General features: G+C 34.4%; 1 protein-coding gene across 2 annotated transcripts in view; it reads left to right on the forward strand.

Annotated features, from left to right (window-relative positions):
• Positions 1-17,536, forward strand: part of TRPM7 (transient receptor potential cation channel subfamily M member 7) — a 123,184-nt gene that overhangs the window by 92,352 nt on the left and 13,296 nt on the right. For both annotated transcript variants that reach the window (XM_047075116.1, XM_047075115.1), the window contains exons 27-36: positions 1,054-1,124; positions 4,644-4,740; positions 7,988-8,058; positions 11,851-11,885; positions 12,975-13,000; positions 15,274-15,324; positions 15,407-15,472; positions 16,045-16,328; positions 16,472-16,554; positions 16,714-16,919. In XM_047075116.1, the coding sequence (XP_046931072.1) occupies positions 1,054-1,124; positions 4,644-4,740; positions 7,988-8,058; positions 11,851-11,885; positions 12,975-13,000; positions 15,274-15,324; positions 15,407-15,472; positions 16,045-16,328; positions 16,472-16,554; positions 16,714-16,919 (990 nt within the window). The remainder of the gene's footprint in view (positions 1-1,053; positions 1,125-4,643; positions 4,741-7,987; positions 8,059-11,850; positions 11,886-12,974; positions 13,001-15,273; positions 15,325-15,406; positions 15,473-16,044; positions 16,329-16,471; positions 16,555-16,713; positions 16,920-17,536) is intronic.

The following is a 17,536-nucleotide window of genomic DNA, read 5'->3' on the forward strand; positions in this document are numbered from 1 at the left end:
TTGGGAGAATATAGTGTTCTAAGAGTCTTCCTGTTAGATTATTAAAGTATTTTAAAAAAATTTCTTAAAAAAATAACTTGGGTCATTTGTGGACATGACCAGAGTGTTCTGAGGCATGAGTGATGTCCTCTGTCTCTTCAGGTTTGAATTTTTTCATCGGGTGGCATCCTAACCTTGTCTTAATACTTATTTGAGCTTTCCCAGCTTAGAAATTTACCTAGTCGTGGAACATGTATTGAGATTGGTCAAAGAATATGATATGTCCATGTAAAATCTCCACATGGAGGCCAACCCTGTAAGTTACCTAGGTACAGAGCATACTGATCTCTACTGCTAGGTTATATACAGTTTACTGTGGATTTATAGAGACAGCTTTGCCTACATAAAATCTATCCCAATGTATTCTGTAAAAGCACATTTTTAGTCTGTTAGTATATTGCCATTGGGATGGATATATTTAGTTATCTGTATATTTATATATGATTTGTGTATATATAGTTTGGATATATATGTATAACATATGTAGTTTTTTTTTTTTTTAACTTTCTTTTTTAAGTTTATTTATTTTGAGAGACAGAGCAGAGAAGCGGCAAAGAGAGAAGGAGAGTGAGAATCCCAGGCAGGCTCTGTGCTGTTAGTGCAGAGCCTGATGTGGGTCTCGTACTCACGAACCATGAGATCATGACCTGAGCCGAAACCAAGAGTTGGATGCTTAACCAACTGAGCCCCCCCAAGCACCCCATGTATTTTTATATTTATTAATAGTAGAAATGATCGCTTCCCTCTTTTTAAATTTCAAGCAATTCATATCACATGTTGGATTCTTTTAGAAGGCCCTTAGGCTTTTGCTGTTACTGTAAACTGAATTGCTCATCTTCTCCAGCTTCTTGACAGATATTTTTAGTATTTATCAAAAGATCTATAGGAAACTTCAGAGCCCTCAAAACTACTTGGAAAGCAATATGAATCACTTGTTTATATAGACTTTAAGCAATGACGTTATTTTGATAAAAAGTAAATATTTTTGTTGTAATCTTTTTTTTTCTCTTTAAGGACACAGAGATAGCATAGATTATTTACAGAAGTTCAAAGAAACATCAAACAAAATAAAAGAAATGTTATCTGTAAGTAAATCTTTATTACAGCACAATTCAATTTTATTTTGCTATTTGGGGGTTTAGTTCAAAATAGAACTAAACGTTCCAATAAAAATGCAGTTTTAGCAGAGACCATCACCAACTTGATGATCCCAAATATTTAAATCATACATCATTTAAATTTTTTTTTTTCAACGCTTTTTATTTATTTTTGGGATAGAGAGAGACAGAGCATGAACGGGGGAGGGGCAGAGAGAGAGGGAGACACAGAATCTGAAACAGGCTCTAGGCTCTGAGCCATCAGCGCAGAGCCTGACGCGGGGCTCGAACTCACGGACCGCGAGATCGTGACCTGGCTGAAGTCGGACGCTTAACCGACTGCGCCACCCAGGCGCCCCTAAATCATACATCATTTAAAAAGAAGAAACAATCGAATATGAAAAGTATACAAATAGTTTGCACTTATATTAATGAACATAAAAACACCAATTTAACATTTCTCTTTTTCTAAATGCTTCTCCCTATACATTTCTCATTCACCAAATACAGAGCTCAACTCTTTCCCAGGCCCAGAAGTTTATTAGAACATAACCATGTCTGTCAAGGAATCTAGCAATCAGTAAAAAGCTGAATATACCTAACTACACTGTTATGTGCAGGTGTAAGATACTCAATAAATATTTGTTGAGTAACTGTTCAAATGTATAGAACAGTGAGTGAAAAGTTATTTCTTAACTGTTGCTTTCATAAATACCCATAATGATAGAGTCTTAAAATGAGGGAAAGGAACCAGTAGGGAAACCAGTGGGTTTTTTTTAAGTTGTATCTCTTGTTTTATGTTTGAGTTTCTTACAGGGAGGAAGAACTGACTGGGAATTATAATTTAAAAAAGCAAAAAGACCTAGATGGAGTGAAATCGATCACTTAGATGATAATCTTAAGATAAAAAGTATAACTTTTTTCAGATGGGAGGACAGACTGATAGAAGAGAATTGTCACACAAATATTTTGGGTTGGAGAGAAAGAATGCTAAAACTTTTCTCTAACTTACTCTTTAAGAATCTGTGTGCTTCATTGTATATAAATCACACAAAGTTTTTTTAAAACTTAAAGAGAATAAAAAAGTAATCTGGGGAGTTTGTTCAATCTTTTAAGGCATTTGTTTTTCCAGTAAGACTAATGGAAACCACAAGGGAGTACTTGAGAAAGAGAAGGTTTAGAGTAACTATTGTGTAAAGTGATTAAGGAGTCAAGAGGAAACCAAGAATATGATTTCTCAGCTATATAGTTGAAAATAGCATGAATTTTTTTATAGCCATATCTACATTTGGATTTTAGACAGGAAAACTGAAGGCTGGGAAGAGATGTAGGGAAAGTAAATCTTTGGAGAGATTCTGACTAGAGCATTGACATGACACCACAGTAAAAGGTTAGAGCTAACTAGTTGGAACTCTTATAGTTGTCAAACTCAGCAGTCAGAAACTCAAATTCATCATCTTCTTGCTCAGCAGATATATTTGTTCTTCTGTATTTCCTGCCTCTGTTAATAACATCAGCATTTTAGTTTAGAGAGCAAAACTGCACTGCTCTCTCTTCTAATCAACAGCCAAGTCTAACTTGTTTTGTTTCCTAAATATTTTTTTAGTTATCTGTTTCTTTCAATCCTAAGTAACAATTACTCTGACTTAGGCTGTCATTGTCTAATATGTATTTCACTGAACTTTTAAACTGTCTTCATAAGTACCACAATGGCAGTTGAAAAAAAATTACATCAGCACATTCTGGTGGCATCGTTTTGCTATAAAGAAGCACTTGATATACATAGGAAGTCATTTAGGATAAATGGATATTTCTTAATGGGAAAGGGTACCTGGCAAGGTTTCCCCCACAGATTTTGCCTTTTAACAATGAGTTTAAATGAATTTAAAGCAAGAGTGCGCTGAAAATTTTGAAGTGCAGGTAACTTCCTGGTAAAAGTAAGAAGAAATTACAAGTTTCTGTGGCTGTTTTGAATTAAACAATTTTGAGTAATTCACTTAGAGGAAAAGAACTCAGACTGTAATAATAGAATAATGAGTTCTAGCCCATGATGGTCTGAGACTTTGAGTTCTTGAACTTTTGTGGGTTATATACCCCTTTGAAAATCAAATGAAAACTGTAGACCCTCTTCCCCAAAAAATGGACATATACAAAATTTTATCTATTAAGGTATATGGAGTTTTACAAATACCTTGAAGCCCACCATCAATCCTATACTAGAACTTGTGTCATAGATGGAAAATACTTAAGCAAATAAATAGCTAGAACTGGTTCCAAAAGAACTAAAATCAGAAAGGAAATTGGAGTTGCTCTGTAACTACAGAAAAAATGTTAGCCTACTCACCTGGCTGTATAAATCAGCTGTATATGAAGAGTGCAGAGCATCAAAGGTAGAAAAACTTACTTTTTTTGAGATACAAGTAATTTTTTAAATGAAAGTAATAGTTTATTTTGGTAGTAACATTTTAAAATTCATTCTTTCTGAGAGGTGGTAGAGGTTTGGAAATATTTTAAAGTTGCATAATAGTGTGAATTGTTTATAGTTGAAAAGAGAAAACAGGGTGAATGTATTGGGTTGTCCCCACATTATTTTAATGCGGTTTGTTAGTTCTTCTGGGAAAATATATAGGTAAAAAGAAGAAAATGAGGGAGAATTAGACTATAAAATATTACACAGGTAGAACAGTTGAAACATGAATATTTAGCTAAACATTTTAGTGACTACAAAGTAACTAGTTTACAAATAAGAATTTAATAAGAAGAGTTGGATTAGAAATTGACGATAAGGGAAATGCCTTGTCAGTAAATACAAATTGGATAATCGAGTAGACATTTGGAAAAGTCTGTTTATGTTCTCATGTTACTTCATAAGCCCAGATGAATTCTAGCTTTAAATGTAAAAGCTCAAATCATAAACTTAAGAAAATAGTAATGCCAAGTCAGTAAAACCAGGAAGGCTTTCTAAACATATGAGGAAGAGGTGATATTAAATGAAGGATGAGAAAAGATAGAAGTACCAAAAAATGGAAATCATAGATAAGTCAAAACAAATTTGGAAAAAATTGAAACGTGACAAATAATGAGCAGATAGATCTTTGGTTATATGAACAGCTCATATAATCAATAAGAAACCTACTGAGGTTTCCCAAAAAAACTACTCTTCCACCTTCCAAATTGTTATAATCTATCAATATTAGTGTAAAATAGCTTTTTCTTTTTTAGGTGAACTGATAAATATTTTCTCCCAAGTTTTTAATGAAATCATATTACTATGAAAAAGGATCCATTCAGATGGATTTATGAACAATAAGCAAGTAGGATATTTTGATGCAGTTTTTTGAGAAGGTCATTGAAGAAAATTAACTGTAACCTGTAATATACCCTTTGGTGACTAGGTAGATTAAAGTATATTGAGCTAAATAGAAACAGAGTCTCTTATACTACTTAGAACATTTATTTGAAATTCAGTTTGATTATTTTTAAATTATGTTTATGTGTAATATGCAGAATGATACTCCTTCTGAAAACACTTTGAAACACATGAGTTCTCATGCTGGATTTACTGAATGTCACAAAACTTCTATTCCTCTTCCTTCAGAACAAGGTAAGTTCTTTGACTATGTGAATTATGTTACCAAACATATTCACTTAAGCTTTAAATGTATTATTACGTATGTCACACACCTAAGCAGTGAATGTTTTGGGAGTCAGAGAATGACGATTCTGGTCCGTCATTGTTGCTGCAACCTTGAATAAAACACACAATTCTAGTATTCTGATATTTTTTACAAATTGTTTAGTCCTAAAGATGAAATATAAAGACTTGCTTTTTATAAATCTATTTTAATCAGTATTATCATTTAGTCAACATATTTTTTTAATTTAACTTTTAAAATAGGTAATACAGGGGTGCTTGGGTGGCTCAGTTGGTTAAATGTCTGACTCTTGGTTCAGCTCAGGTCATGATCTCTAGGTTCATGAGTTTGAGCCCCACATCAGGTTCCATGCTGGCGGTGTGGAGCCTGCTTGGGATTCCTCTCTCCCTCTCTCTCTGCCCCTCCCCCACTCAACTGTATCTCAAAAAATAAATAAACTTTAAAAAATTTATTTTTCTAATAGTTAATACATTTATTTGGTTCAAAAATTGAAATACATACACATACAAGCACTTTGAAAATAAGTCTCCCTCTCATTCCAGCCCTGTATGTAACCACTGTTATTTTTATTTATCCTGTAGAGTTTCACACACATAGTATGTGACGGTAGTCTTTCCTTTTATTTTTTACACAGAAAGTAACATACCATACATTTTGCTCTGTACCATGTTTCCATAACATACTTTTTTATGAGTTGGTTATATATGCATATAAATTTATTAGTCAACGTTTCATTAATGTACATGTAGCCTTTATAAGATTCCTTAAGAAAAACATCACTGCCATGTCCCCCTCACCATCATTTCCCCTTTCATTCTCTTTTTGTATACAGCAGTATCACGTTGGATATATTCCAGGAGTGCAAGTTGGTTTAACATTAACATCAAAAATATAATTGATGAGGGGCACCTGGCTGGCTCAGTCAGTAGAGCATGTGACTCTTGATCTCAGGGTTGTGAGTTCAAGCCCGGGTTGGGTGTAGAGCTTACCTGGGGGTGGAGGGGAATATATATATATATAATTGATGCATGATAGCATGATAGTAACAGATTAGAGGAGAAAAATCATTTGTTCATCTCAGTAGCTGCAGAAAAGGCATTTGATGAAATTCAGTATCCATTCATGATTAAAACTCTTCCTAAAGTTAGAATAGAGTCTCCTTAATCTGAATAAAGGGTTATCTACAGAAAGTTATCACAGATATTCTCTTTCATAATGATATGTTGAAAGCCAGATGGGGAACCAAGGCAAGGATTCTGGCTGTTTTCATTCCTATTTAATATCCTCTTTTTAAAATTTTTTTTTATTTATTTTATTTTTTTGAGAGAGAGCATGAGCCAGGGGAGGGTCAGAGAGAGAGGGAGACACAGAATTCGAAGCAGGCTCCAGGCTCTGAGCTATCCTCAAAGCCCGACGCGGGCTCAAACTCACCAACCATGAGATCATGACCTGGGCCAAAGTCAGATATCTGAACCACCCAGGCGCCCCTGTTTAGTATTCTCACTGAAAAATAAAATAAAAAGATATGGTAGAATGGTTAGGACAGAAGAAAAAAAAATTATTTTCAGTAACATGGATGTTATTTCTGAAGTTAACACGCTTCTAATTTTGCATCCTTGTATTTCAGTTTTTTTTTTTTTTAATTTTTTTTTTTCAAGGTTTATTTATTTATTTTTGGGACAGAGAGAGACAGAGCATGAACGGGGGAGGGGCAGAGAGAGAGGGAGACACAGAATCGGAAACAGGCTCCAGGCTCCGAGCCATCAGCCCAGAGCCCGATGCGGGGCTCGAACTCACGGACCGCGAGATCGTGACCTGGCTGAAGTCGGATGCTTAACCGACTGCGCCACCCAGGCGCCCCTATATTTCAGTTTTAAACAATAATTATTAACCTCCCACTAAAGAAGACAAGGATCAAACTTTTCCTCTTCCTCCTGTTCCCAGAAGACACAAACACACGCATGCACATGCACACACATTTATTCTTTCCCACCATATAGTTATAATTTTGGCTAGATCAACAGTAGATTCTCTGCTATTGGGCTACATTTCTTCAAGATATTCAGATAAGTAATGCTATCAGTTTCATCATCTAGAAAAAGTTTTGCCCAGACTCTTCTAATGTACTTCAGTCTGGTTTTTTTGGCCTGTACACTTAGAATACAAATTTCATTCTCAGATTTCCCATCACCATTCATTCATTCTGAGGTTTTTCTTTACTGTGTCATAAAGTTGTGAATTATAAGTTACTTTAAAATTTAACATCCTTGGGGCATCTGGGTGGTTCAGTCAGTTAAGCATCCGGCTTCGGCTCAGATCATGATCTCATGGTTCATGAGTTCAAGCCTCTGTGCTGACAGCTTGGAACCTGGAGCCTGCTTCAGGTTGTGTCTCCCTCTCTCTGTGCCCCACCCCTGATAGCACTCTGTCTCCCTCTCTCAAAAATGAATAAACATTAAAAAAAAATTAATTAAAAAAATAATTTAACATCCTGACTTTTTAAAAATAGGCTTAGTTCTAAAATTTATTTAGGATAAAATAACAAAATATGACAGAGATGCCATTTTAAGTTGTGGCAGAAAAGATGAACTATTTTTTCCATTATTGTAAAACAGTGTATGTATAAGACTATTAATATGTATAAGATGATTAATTGCAATGTTAGAATGGCAAGAGATTGAAATCATACCAAATGTCCATTAGTAGGAGTTTGGTTGTTATTCTCTACAATTACTGTACAGCCATAGTATGAAGTTCAGCGTAGCATCAAAATAGAATAGAGAAATTTTCTGTGATTGGAAAGATCTCCAAGCTTAAAGTTAAACCAACAACAAAAACCCTAAAATATATATTATTCTACCTTTTATGGTTAAAAAAAAATGGTGATTGTACACACATACACAAAAAATATCCATGGTAGAATGAATACACAAGAAATTTGGAAATAGGAAGACTAAGACTTTTTCCTTCAGACTCTTATTTCTTACTGCTTTTTTACAAAAATAAATTGAATAATTTTGGTGTCCTGCCAAGAGACCTGTGGGCCTCATGTTAACTATTAATGTTCAGCAGTGTTGGGGAGAGGATAAGTTAGTTTATGAAAGTTACACTGTGTGTTGAAACACTTTGTGTTTGGTTGGTTGGTATCAAAATATTTTAGTTGTATAACTAATTTTTTTTTTAATTTTCTTTAAGTGGAAACTAGCAATAGAAGGCCATCCACAGAAGAAACTCATGAAGTAGATTCCAAAGCAGCTTTACTACCGGTTTGTACATTTCAGTTAACAAATGTGTATTTTAAAATATATATTTATTAAAGAAGAACTAAAAAAAGATGGTGATATTTTATTTGAGGTTCTGTTTAGCTTTCAAAAAATTTTACCTTAGAAAACTGACATTAGTGCATTTATTCTTAGAATATTAGCAATTTATTCTTTGAAAAGAGTTTCTTCCTGTAGTGTGAATAGTTAAGAATTTGTTTGTATGTATGTATATGTGTGTCTATGTTTTTTTGTTTTTATCATGTTATGTTTTTCATCATGATAAATGTAGTCTTTAATCCCCACCCCCTAGTTACCCTATCCTCCCACTACCTTCCGTCTGGTAACCATCAGTTTGTTCTCTATAGTTGAATCTGTTTCTTGGTTTGTCTCTCTCTCTCTTTGTTTTGTTTTTCCTTTGCTCATTTGTTTTGTTCCACATATGAGTGAAATAAATCATAATGGTATTTGTCTTTCTTTGACTGACTTATTTCACTTAGCATACTACACTCTAGTTCCATCCATGTAGTTGCAAATGGCAAGGTTTTATTTTTTATTTTATTTTATTTTATTTTATTTTATTTTATTTTATTTTATTTTATTTTATTATTTTATTTTATTTTATTTTATTTTATTTTATTTTATTTTATTTTATTTTATTTTATTTTATTTTATTTTATTTTTTTATTTTATTTTACATCCAAGTTAGCATATAGTGCAACAATGATTTCAGGAGTGGATTCTTTAATGCCCCTTACCCATTTAGCCCATCACCCCCCCCCACAACCCCACCAGTAACCCTCTGTTCTCCATATTTAAGAGTCTCTTATGTTTTCTTCCCCTCCTTGTTTTTATATTATTTTTGCTTCCCTTTCCTTGTGTTCATCTGTTCTGTGTCTTAAATTCCTCATATGCATGAATTCATAAGATATGTGTCTTTCTCTGACTAATTTCAGTTAGCATAATACCCTCCAGTTCCATCCACGTAGTTGCAAATGGCAAGATTTCATTCTTTTTGATTGCTGAGTACTCCATTGTGTGTGTGTATGTATATATGTGTGCGTGTGTGTGTGTGTGTGTGTGTGTGTGTGTGTGTATATATATATATAAAACATCTTCTTTATCCATTCCTCCATTGATGGACATTTGGGCTCTTTCCATACTTTGGCTATTGTTGATAGTGCTGCCATAAACATTGGGATGCACGTGCCCCTTTGAAACAGCACACCTGTATCCCTTGGATAAATACCTAATAGTGCAATTGCTGGGTTGTAGGGTAGTTCTATTTTTAATTTTTTGAGGAACCTCCATACTGTTTTCCAGAGTGGCAGTTTTGTTCTTTTTTATTGCTAAATAATATTCCGTGGTATATTTATATTTATATTTATACTTTATATTTATATTTATATTTATATTTGTATTTATACCTCATCTTCTTCATGCATTCATCTATCACTAGACACTTGAGCTCCTTCCATTGTTTGGCTGTTATAAATAATGCTGCAATAAACACAGGAGTGCATGTATTCCTTTGAGTTAGTGTTTTTGTATTTTTGGGTAGATACCCAGTAGTGCAATTACTGCATCATAGGGTAGTTCTGTTTTTAACTTTTTGAGGAACCTCCAAACTGTTTTCCACAGTGGCTATACCAGTTTGCATTCCCACCAGTGGTGGAAGAGTGTTCTTTTTTCTCTACATCTTCACCAGCACTGGTTGTTTCTTCGGTTTTTGATTTTGACCATTCTTATAGATGTGAGGTGCTATGTCATTGTAGGTTTGATTTGTATTTCCCTGATGAGTGATGTTGAGCCTCTTTTCATGTGTCTGTTTGCCATCTGGATGTCTTCTTTGGAGAAATCTGTTTATGTCTTTTGCCCATCTTTTAATTGGATTATTTGTTGTTTGGGTATTGAGTTGTATAAGTTCTTTATATATTTTGGATGCTAACCCTTTATCAGATATGTTTTTTGCAAACATATTCTTCTATTCTGTAGGTTGCCTTTTAGTTTTGTTGATTGTTTCCCTCACTGTGCAGAAACTTTCTGATGTAGTCCCAGTAGTTTATTTTTGCTTTTATTTCCCTTGTCTCAGAAGATGCATCTAAAAAAAGTGTTGCTGTGGCCAATGTCAGAGAGATTACTATCTGCATAATAGTTAGGAAATTTTACAGAAAAATTTATTCAAAAGAAAGGTAGGAATCTCTGTTTGTATTGAAACTGGTTGTATGTAATCATTCCCAGCCAATTGAGGTAGTATTTGATTTTACAAGTACTCTTTAAATTTTTTTTTTAAAGTTTATTTATTATTGAGAGAGAGATAGAGCATGAGTTGGGGAGGGGCAGAGAGAGAGGAACATACAGAATCTGAAGAAGGCTTCAGGCTCCGAGCTGTCAGCACAGAGCCTGATGCAAGGCTCAAACTCACAAACTGTGAGATCATGACCTGAGTCGAAGTCGGACACTTAACTGACTGAGCCACCCAGGTTCCCCACAAATACTCTTTAAAAGCATACTCTGGCATCAAGATAAATAACTTGGGAGAAAGTAGAAAAATTGGTCCTTTATAGTCAAGTATAGAAATCAGTATTCATAATTATCCTGGATCATCAAGAACATTTTATTTACATTCTGCTATAAGGAGATAGATTATATTATGGAAAGTCATGTTATTAAAACAATTATTTCAGGGGCGCCTGGGTGGCGCAGTCGGTTAAGCGCCCGACTTCAGCCAGGTCACGATCTCGCGGTCCGTGAGTTCGAGCCCCGCGTCGGGCTCTGTGCTGACAGCTCAGAGCCTGGAGCCTGCTTCCGATTCTGTGTCTCCCTCTCTCACTGACCCTCCCCCGTTTATGCTCTGTCTCTCTCTGTCCCAAAAATAAAATAAACGTTGAAAAAAAAAATTTTTTTAAAAACAATTATTTCAGTGAGGAAAGGGGGTTAGTGAACACAGTTTCACAGTAACAATTCCTCCTTTTTGGAAGGACATACCCTGCACAATTTTGCCACAAAGTAAGTTCCATTGAAGATGACCTGACAATGCGAAATTAAAGAACTTCTGGGATTCAAGTTACACAAACAGTATTAATAAACCTCTACCAACTTGAGATAGTAGAATTACTGGTTACAAGTTATAAAATAATATGATTAAGGTGACTAAAACCATAAAAGAGAAGGTATTAAAAATATGAAAAAAAGATAAGATACTACTCAGAAAGTCCTGAAAAATTAGATAAAAATCTAGGATAAAAAATAACTCAGTGGGGGTTATAATAACATAGATTAGGCACAGCCAAACAGAGAATTACTAAATTGGATGAGAATATAATTATAGAGTTATAATTAAATGGAAAAAATACAGAATAAAAACAATATGCACGTATACAGAAAAAGACTTCAATGAGATATGCTTATATGTTTTTAGTGATTTGTTTACAGTATGCATGATTTTAATTTTACTCTTTCTACTTCGTTGTGTTTTTCTTTTTCAATGAGCACATACTATTTAGAGTCATAGAAACAAATGTATAAGAATATAAAGTTGTCATCAGAAGTAAAGAAACTAGCCAGAGTGTAATTATGTTGTAGGAAATAGCACTCATGAAATTCTTTATTCTACCTTGTGGAATGGTCTTATGGTAATTATATCCATTTATTATTTTTTTAGTTCAGTTGTATAAAATAAGGACTTCACATTAATTTTTCAGACTATAGGGAAACAAAACAGTGTTAAACAAACAGTTATGCTTCTTCTAGAGAGATTTTTTTCTTTAATTTGTTTGTGTTTGTTTTTGACTAAAGGATTGGTTACAAGATAGACCATCAAACAGAGAAATGTAAGTAAGCCTTTTCTCATCGTCAACCTGAAAAGTATCATAGTTATTGGGGGTTTTTTCTGTTCTTTGTACCATCTTTTAAAACACTCTTTTATCTGTGAGTTATGATTATTTATTTTAACATCTCTTGTCTTTACATAGAAGAGACTAGGGGAACTCATTTATTATGAGTTAATATATACATTTAAAATTACAATTTTATATAGTTATACTATCATTTATGGCGATGCTATGATTACTATATTTTAGGATTCCAGAGGACGTTTACAAAAGAAAAAGTCATCTTTTTTTTTTATGTTTGTTTATTTTTGAAGGAAAGAAAGACAGAAAGTGAGTGGGGGGGGCCGGGGGTGGGTGTTGCAGAAGAGAGGGACACACAGGAAGAGAATCGGAAACAGGCTCCAGGCTCTGAGCTCTGAGCAGTCAGCACAGCATGGGAGAGTTACTTTCTGATATGGACTATTTGAGAAGGAACCACAGTGTTTCCCCTATCAGAAATATATGTGAATATATAGACAAGAAAATAAACCAGGTGCCACATGGGTATGCAGTGTTCAAGTTCTTTGGGTGCTCTGGGCCTTGTATGGCACTTGGAAGATTAAACTGTAATCAGATCTCTTCAGAGTATACTGTGTTTTATAACCAAAACCATAGGATGTAAATACAGAATAGGTACTTGAAGTTGATGTTAACTCAGCTAACAAGAGAACCTTGTCTTACAGAATGTTGAGCCAAAGAAGTACCCAGAAAGGTGGAGTTGGTCAGCACTTTTTGGGTGCTGAGAAAAGAGTAGTTTATCAACAGCAAAGGGATGATGCTAGGGTCAAAATACTTCCTATAATAAAATATTTATATTAGGTAGAAGGTAAGAGCTGGAAAGAGATTTTTAGTACAGATTAAACATATATTTATATCCATATATGAATTTGGCATTGGCTTTAAGGGAAATGGCATATATTCAAACAAAAGTGAATCTGGATCTCAGAATTACTTTAATCACATTATATTAAATAATCATAATTTTACAAAGTGTATGGTAGCCAAAACAAAGATTGTGTCACAACTTGTATTTTTTGGTGTTTTCTTTAGGCCATCTGAAGAAGGAACGTTAAATGGTGAGTCCATATGGTAGATTTAATGCAAAAAAATGAGGATTATATATGATGTTATGTTATAGCAAATACCACATTATTCTAGCTAAGAAACTTCAGACTTCGTGTTTGAAAGAGCCAAGGTGGTAAAAAGTTCTTTGTTCAGCTAGTTTCTCTTTGATATAGTAGTTTCACATATACATGAACTCACCATGTGAATGATATATCTTTACTGTCACCCTACCCCCCTTCGTCCCTGTGACCTAGTCTGCTCTTTCCCTTGTATACCCTGTTTTAGTGAATGATACTCTTTCAGTCTACTAGGTAAAATCTGAGAAGGAGTTATTCTTGACCCCCTTGACCTTGCACTCACAAAGTCCTGCTGTATTTACTTCTTAAATATTGAGACTCCATCTTCCACTATACATTATTCTGCTGCTTTCAGTTCACACTTCATCATTTTTTAAACCTTTTATTGAAGTATATATAACATGCATACAAAAAAGGTAGAGATAAGCCTCTCAGTGAATTCTCCCTAAGCAACTATGCCCCTGTAATCAGCACCCAGGTCACAAAACAGAATATTGCCAGTATTCCAGCTCCTCGTGTCCTTGTGTTTTAACCTCTGCCCCTGAATAACACATGTATAGTTTTGTCTCTGTTTGTTTATGGAATTTATAAATGGAATCATAAAGTATGTACTCTGTGTCTGGCTTTTTCCTCCTAACATATGTTTATAAGATTCATCAATATTTTTGTGTATAGTGGTAGTTTGCACATTCTCATTACTATATAGTATTTCCTTATATGAATCTATTGAATGTATCCATTCTGTTATTTGATAGGCATTTCAGTAGCTTCCATTGTATGATTATTATGAACCATGAGAGCCATTATGAGTAGTCTTGTTCATGTTGTTTGGTAAACATATGTATTTGTTTTTTATTGGGCATGTACTTAGGACTGGAATTTGTAGGTGGTAGGGTATGTATGTGTTCACATTTAGTTGTTACTGTCCCGTAGGTTTTTAGAGTTGTGCCACTTAATCTCCCTTCTGGTCTGTCTTCTATTCTTCCACCAAACTGATCCTCCTCTGCTTTACATTTTCCACACTGTCATTGGGTAAAATCGTGTCCTTTCTTAGCATGGCATATTTGGCTCCTAACTATTTGGTATTCCCTGATTCTGTAGCTTTACCTCCTACAGGCGTGCCTGTACTCTTGCTCGTTAGTTTGCAGTCCTGGTTACATGTCCAAGTACTTACGGAGAATCACTTTACGCTGACACACACCTACAGAATTTTTTGAAGTGAGATCTGGGTAGGTGCACAGTGAAAAAGCCCCACAGGTGATTCTGATATATGTTTATTATAAATTTATTTATATCTATTATACATGATATATATTTATGTGTATAAAATTAGTTTTGAAAACTGCTGTTTCTGTTCATACTAAACAACTTGCAGTTTCTCAAGTGTAGCATGTGCTTTAACAGTTCCATGTCTGAAAATGTTGCCCTGACCACACCACTGTCTTCCAGACTATTCTTTTTCCCCTTCTCTTTCTCTGAGACATCCTTCAACCTTTCTGCAAGCAGAAGACATTTAGTACCCCTCCTCTATAGTCCTATGATGTATATATACATCATATATACGTGTGTATATATAGTCCTATAATATATATATATATATATATATATATATATATATATAATGTGTATATTTTATATTTCCTACATAGTATTAAAACTATTGACTGATTTTCTTCTTCTCAAGACAGTAAGGTCTTTTTCATTAATATTCTCTAAACTTAACACATGGCAAATTCAATTGATTCTCCAGTCTTCTCATTACAGTTAAAAAGTCAAATTCTCAAATACATTTAAATATGGAGGAAGGGCTTTTGGGTATGTTTCACATTCCAGAAGTTCATCTTCTTATGGTCAGCCCACTAAAATGGCTACTTGGTTACAAGCTCCAGCTCCTAAACTAAAAGATCTTTTCCTTTTTGAGTGGGGGTGGAGGGTGTGGGAAAAGCGCAGCTTATGACAGGAGAGTGTGAAATGTCACGTGCTTTTTCCCTTCCAGGTATCTGAGTGCACAGTTAGGACTAATCTGGCACAATGAAAAAGGATAATAGAGCAAGCACATGATGAGTGTATTTTACTATTTATTTTTTCTGTTCAGTGAAGAGAGCTTATATGAAGGGAACTTAGGATGATTGTATGAGAATGAGCAAAAATGTTTATACCACATTAGTACTTTTAAAAGGGTTTCATTTGTTTATTTGCCATTTTAGGTCTCGCTTCTCCATTTAAACCAGTTATGGATACAAATTACTATTACTCAGGTCAGTACTATTTAAAACAAAATCTAACAATATTTTGAGCTTTTAGAAAGGATTTCATTATTTTTCTCTCATTTTTGTGCAGCTGTGGAAAGAAATAATTTGATGAGATTATCCCAGAGCATTCCATTTACACCTGTGCCTCCAAGAGGTAAATCCAAATAGTAAAGAAATGAAGGAGAAAATAAACCTTTTATTAATAGTGTGATTTTTAGCTGTGATGTAGAACATGGGTGGTAATAGAAGGAAGGGTCACGTTGAGAAGTGTCAATTTCATATAAATTTTAATTAGCAAGAGTCAGGTATAGTTTAAATAGAAGAAGGAGTGATCAGAAATATTAGATTTCTGTATTTCCATCATATCCAGAAGTAATAGTGTATTCTAATACAGAAAGGATCTTAACCCATTGTTTAGTATAGAAAGCATAGATAAATTGACACCACAAATTTTGTGGAACAGTTGCTTTCTTAAAGTTTTTCTTGAAAATGATCATAATTTCAAAAATGTTTATTACTACTAATATACATAAATTTAGAAATATTAGTAGATTCTTGATTTCTGAGCATTTGTTGCCCTTAAACTTCCTTTATAAAATTACAACTTTGTCCAGTTCATTTTCTGTTTCTTACTTAATCTTAACAAGATACCTGCCAATTTTTATTCTACTTTGTCATTTTAAAGGGTCATAATTTGACCTCAGATTGTGTCCATTCATCTTGCAGGTGAGCCTGTCACAGTGTATCGCTTGGAAGAGAGTTCACCCAGTATACTGAATAACAGCATGTCTTCTTGGTCACAGCTTGGCCTCTGTGCCAAAATAGAGTTTTTAAGTAAAGAGGAGATGGGAGGAGGTTTACGGAGAGCTGTCAAAGTACAGTGTACCTGGTCAGAACATGATATCCTCAAATCAGGTCATCTTTATATTATCAAATCTTTTCTTCCTGAGGTGGTCAACACATGGTCAAGTATTTATAAGGAAGATACAGTTCTGCATCTCTGTCTCAGAGTAAGTGCTAGTGAATGCATAACAGTAGAACATTATTTGGAGTTCATGTTTTGTCTTCTAATGTATGTTAAACCAAAAACCTCTTAGTTTCAGTGTTCAGCAAGGAGATTTTTTTGGTGTATTTTTTTGTTGTTGTTCTGTAGGAAATTCAGCAACAGAGAGCAGCACAAAAGCTCACGTTTGCCTTCAACCAAATGAAACCCAAATCCATACCATATTCTCCAAGGTAAATCTTGAAATTTTTCTGAGATCTTGCAGTTTTATCTGGATACCATTGTCTTTTGACCTTCGTTATTAATGCTGAATATTTATTTACCCATTTAAAAGCTCAATTAGAATTTTATTAACAAAACTACTAGTAATATCTATAACTGTTTTTCATAAGGTTCCTTGAAGTTTTCCTGCTGTATTGCCATTCAGCAGGACAGTGGTTTGCTGTGGAAGAATGTATGACTGGAGAATTTAGAAAATACAACAATAATAATGGTGATGAGATTATACCAACTAATACACTGGAAGAAATCATGCTGGCCTTTAGCCACTGGACATATGAATATACAAGAGGGGAGCTATTGGTACTTGATTTACAAGGTAAATTTATTAAAGTATTGCTAAAGTAAAATTGTACAGTAGGTTCTCACCTGTTCATGTGTTTTGAATGATATACGGTCATCTTCTAACTTACAGATCGGTAAAAGCCTCAGGTTAGTAAAAGCTATTAAAAAAGCAAGTCAAGGGGCGCCTGGGTGGCACAGTCGGTTAAGCGTCCGACTTCAGCCAGGTCACGATCTCGCAGTCCGTGAGTTCGAGCCCCGCGTCGGGCTCTGGGCTCATGGCTCGGAGCGTGGAGCCTGTTTCCGATTCTGTGTCTCCCTCTCTCTCTGCCCCTCCCCCGTTCATGCTCTGTCTCTCTCTGTCCCAAAAAAAAAATAAATAAATGTTGAAAAAAATAAAAAATAAAAAAGCAAGTCAATAACAGCCATAGCATATAGCCATCAGGGCCCTGAATAGTGGGATCTTGCTTCCTTGATTATTACTTACATAATATATATATTTTTTTGATGAGCAGAAACACATGCAATCCACTATTCTATTCTTAGATGTATATGTAGTTTTAGTCTTTTAAAACTATACTGTTTATTTAAAACAGTAGCACGTGTTCCTGTTCTTGGTGTTTATGTTATCTATTATTGTGAACTAAACTACCT

Source organism: Lynx rufus, unplaced genomic scaffold (genome assembly GCF_022079265.1).
Source record: "Lynx rufus isolate CCGP_SWC_20201006 ecotype Redwood Valley unplaced genomic scaffold, mLynRuf1.p SCAF_13, whole genome shotgun sequence".
In the NCBI taxonomy this organism is placed as follows: domain Eukaryota; kingdom Metazoa; phylum Chordata; class Mammalia; order Carnivora; family Felidae; genus Lynx; species Lynx rufus.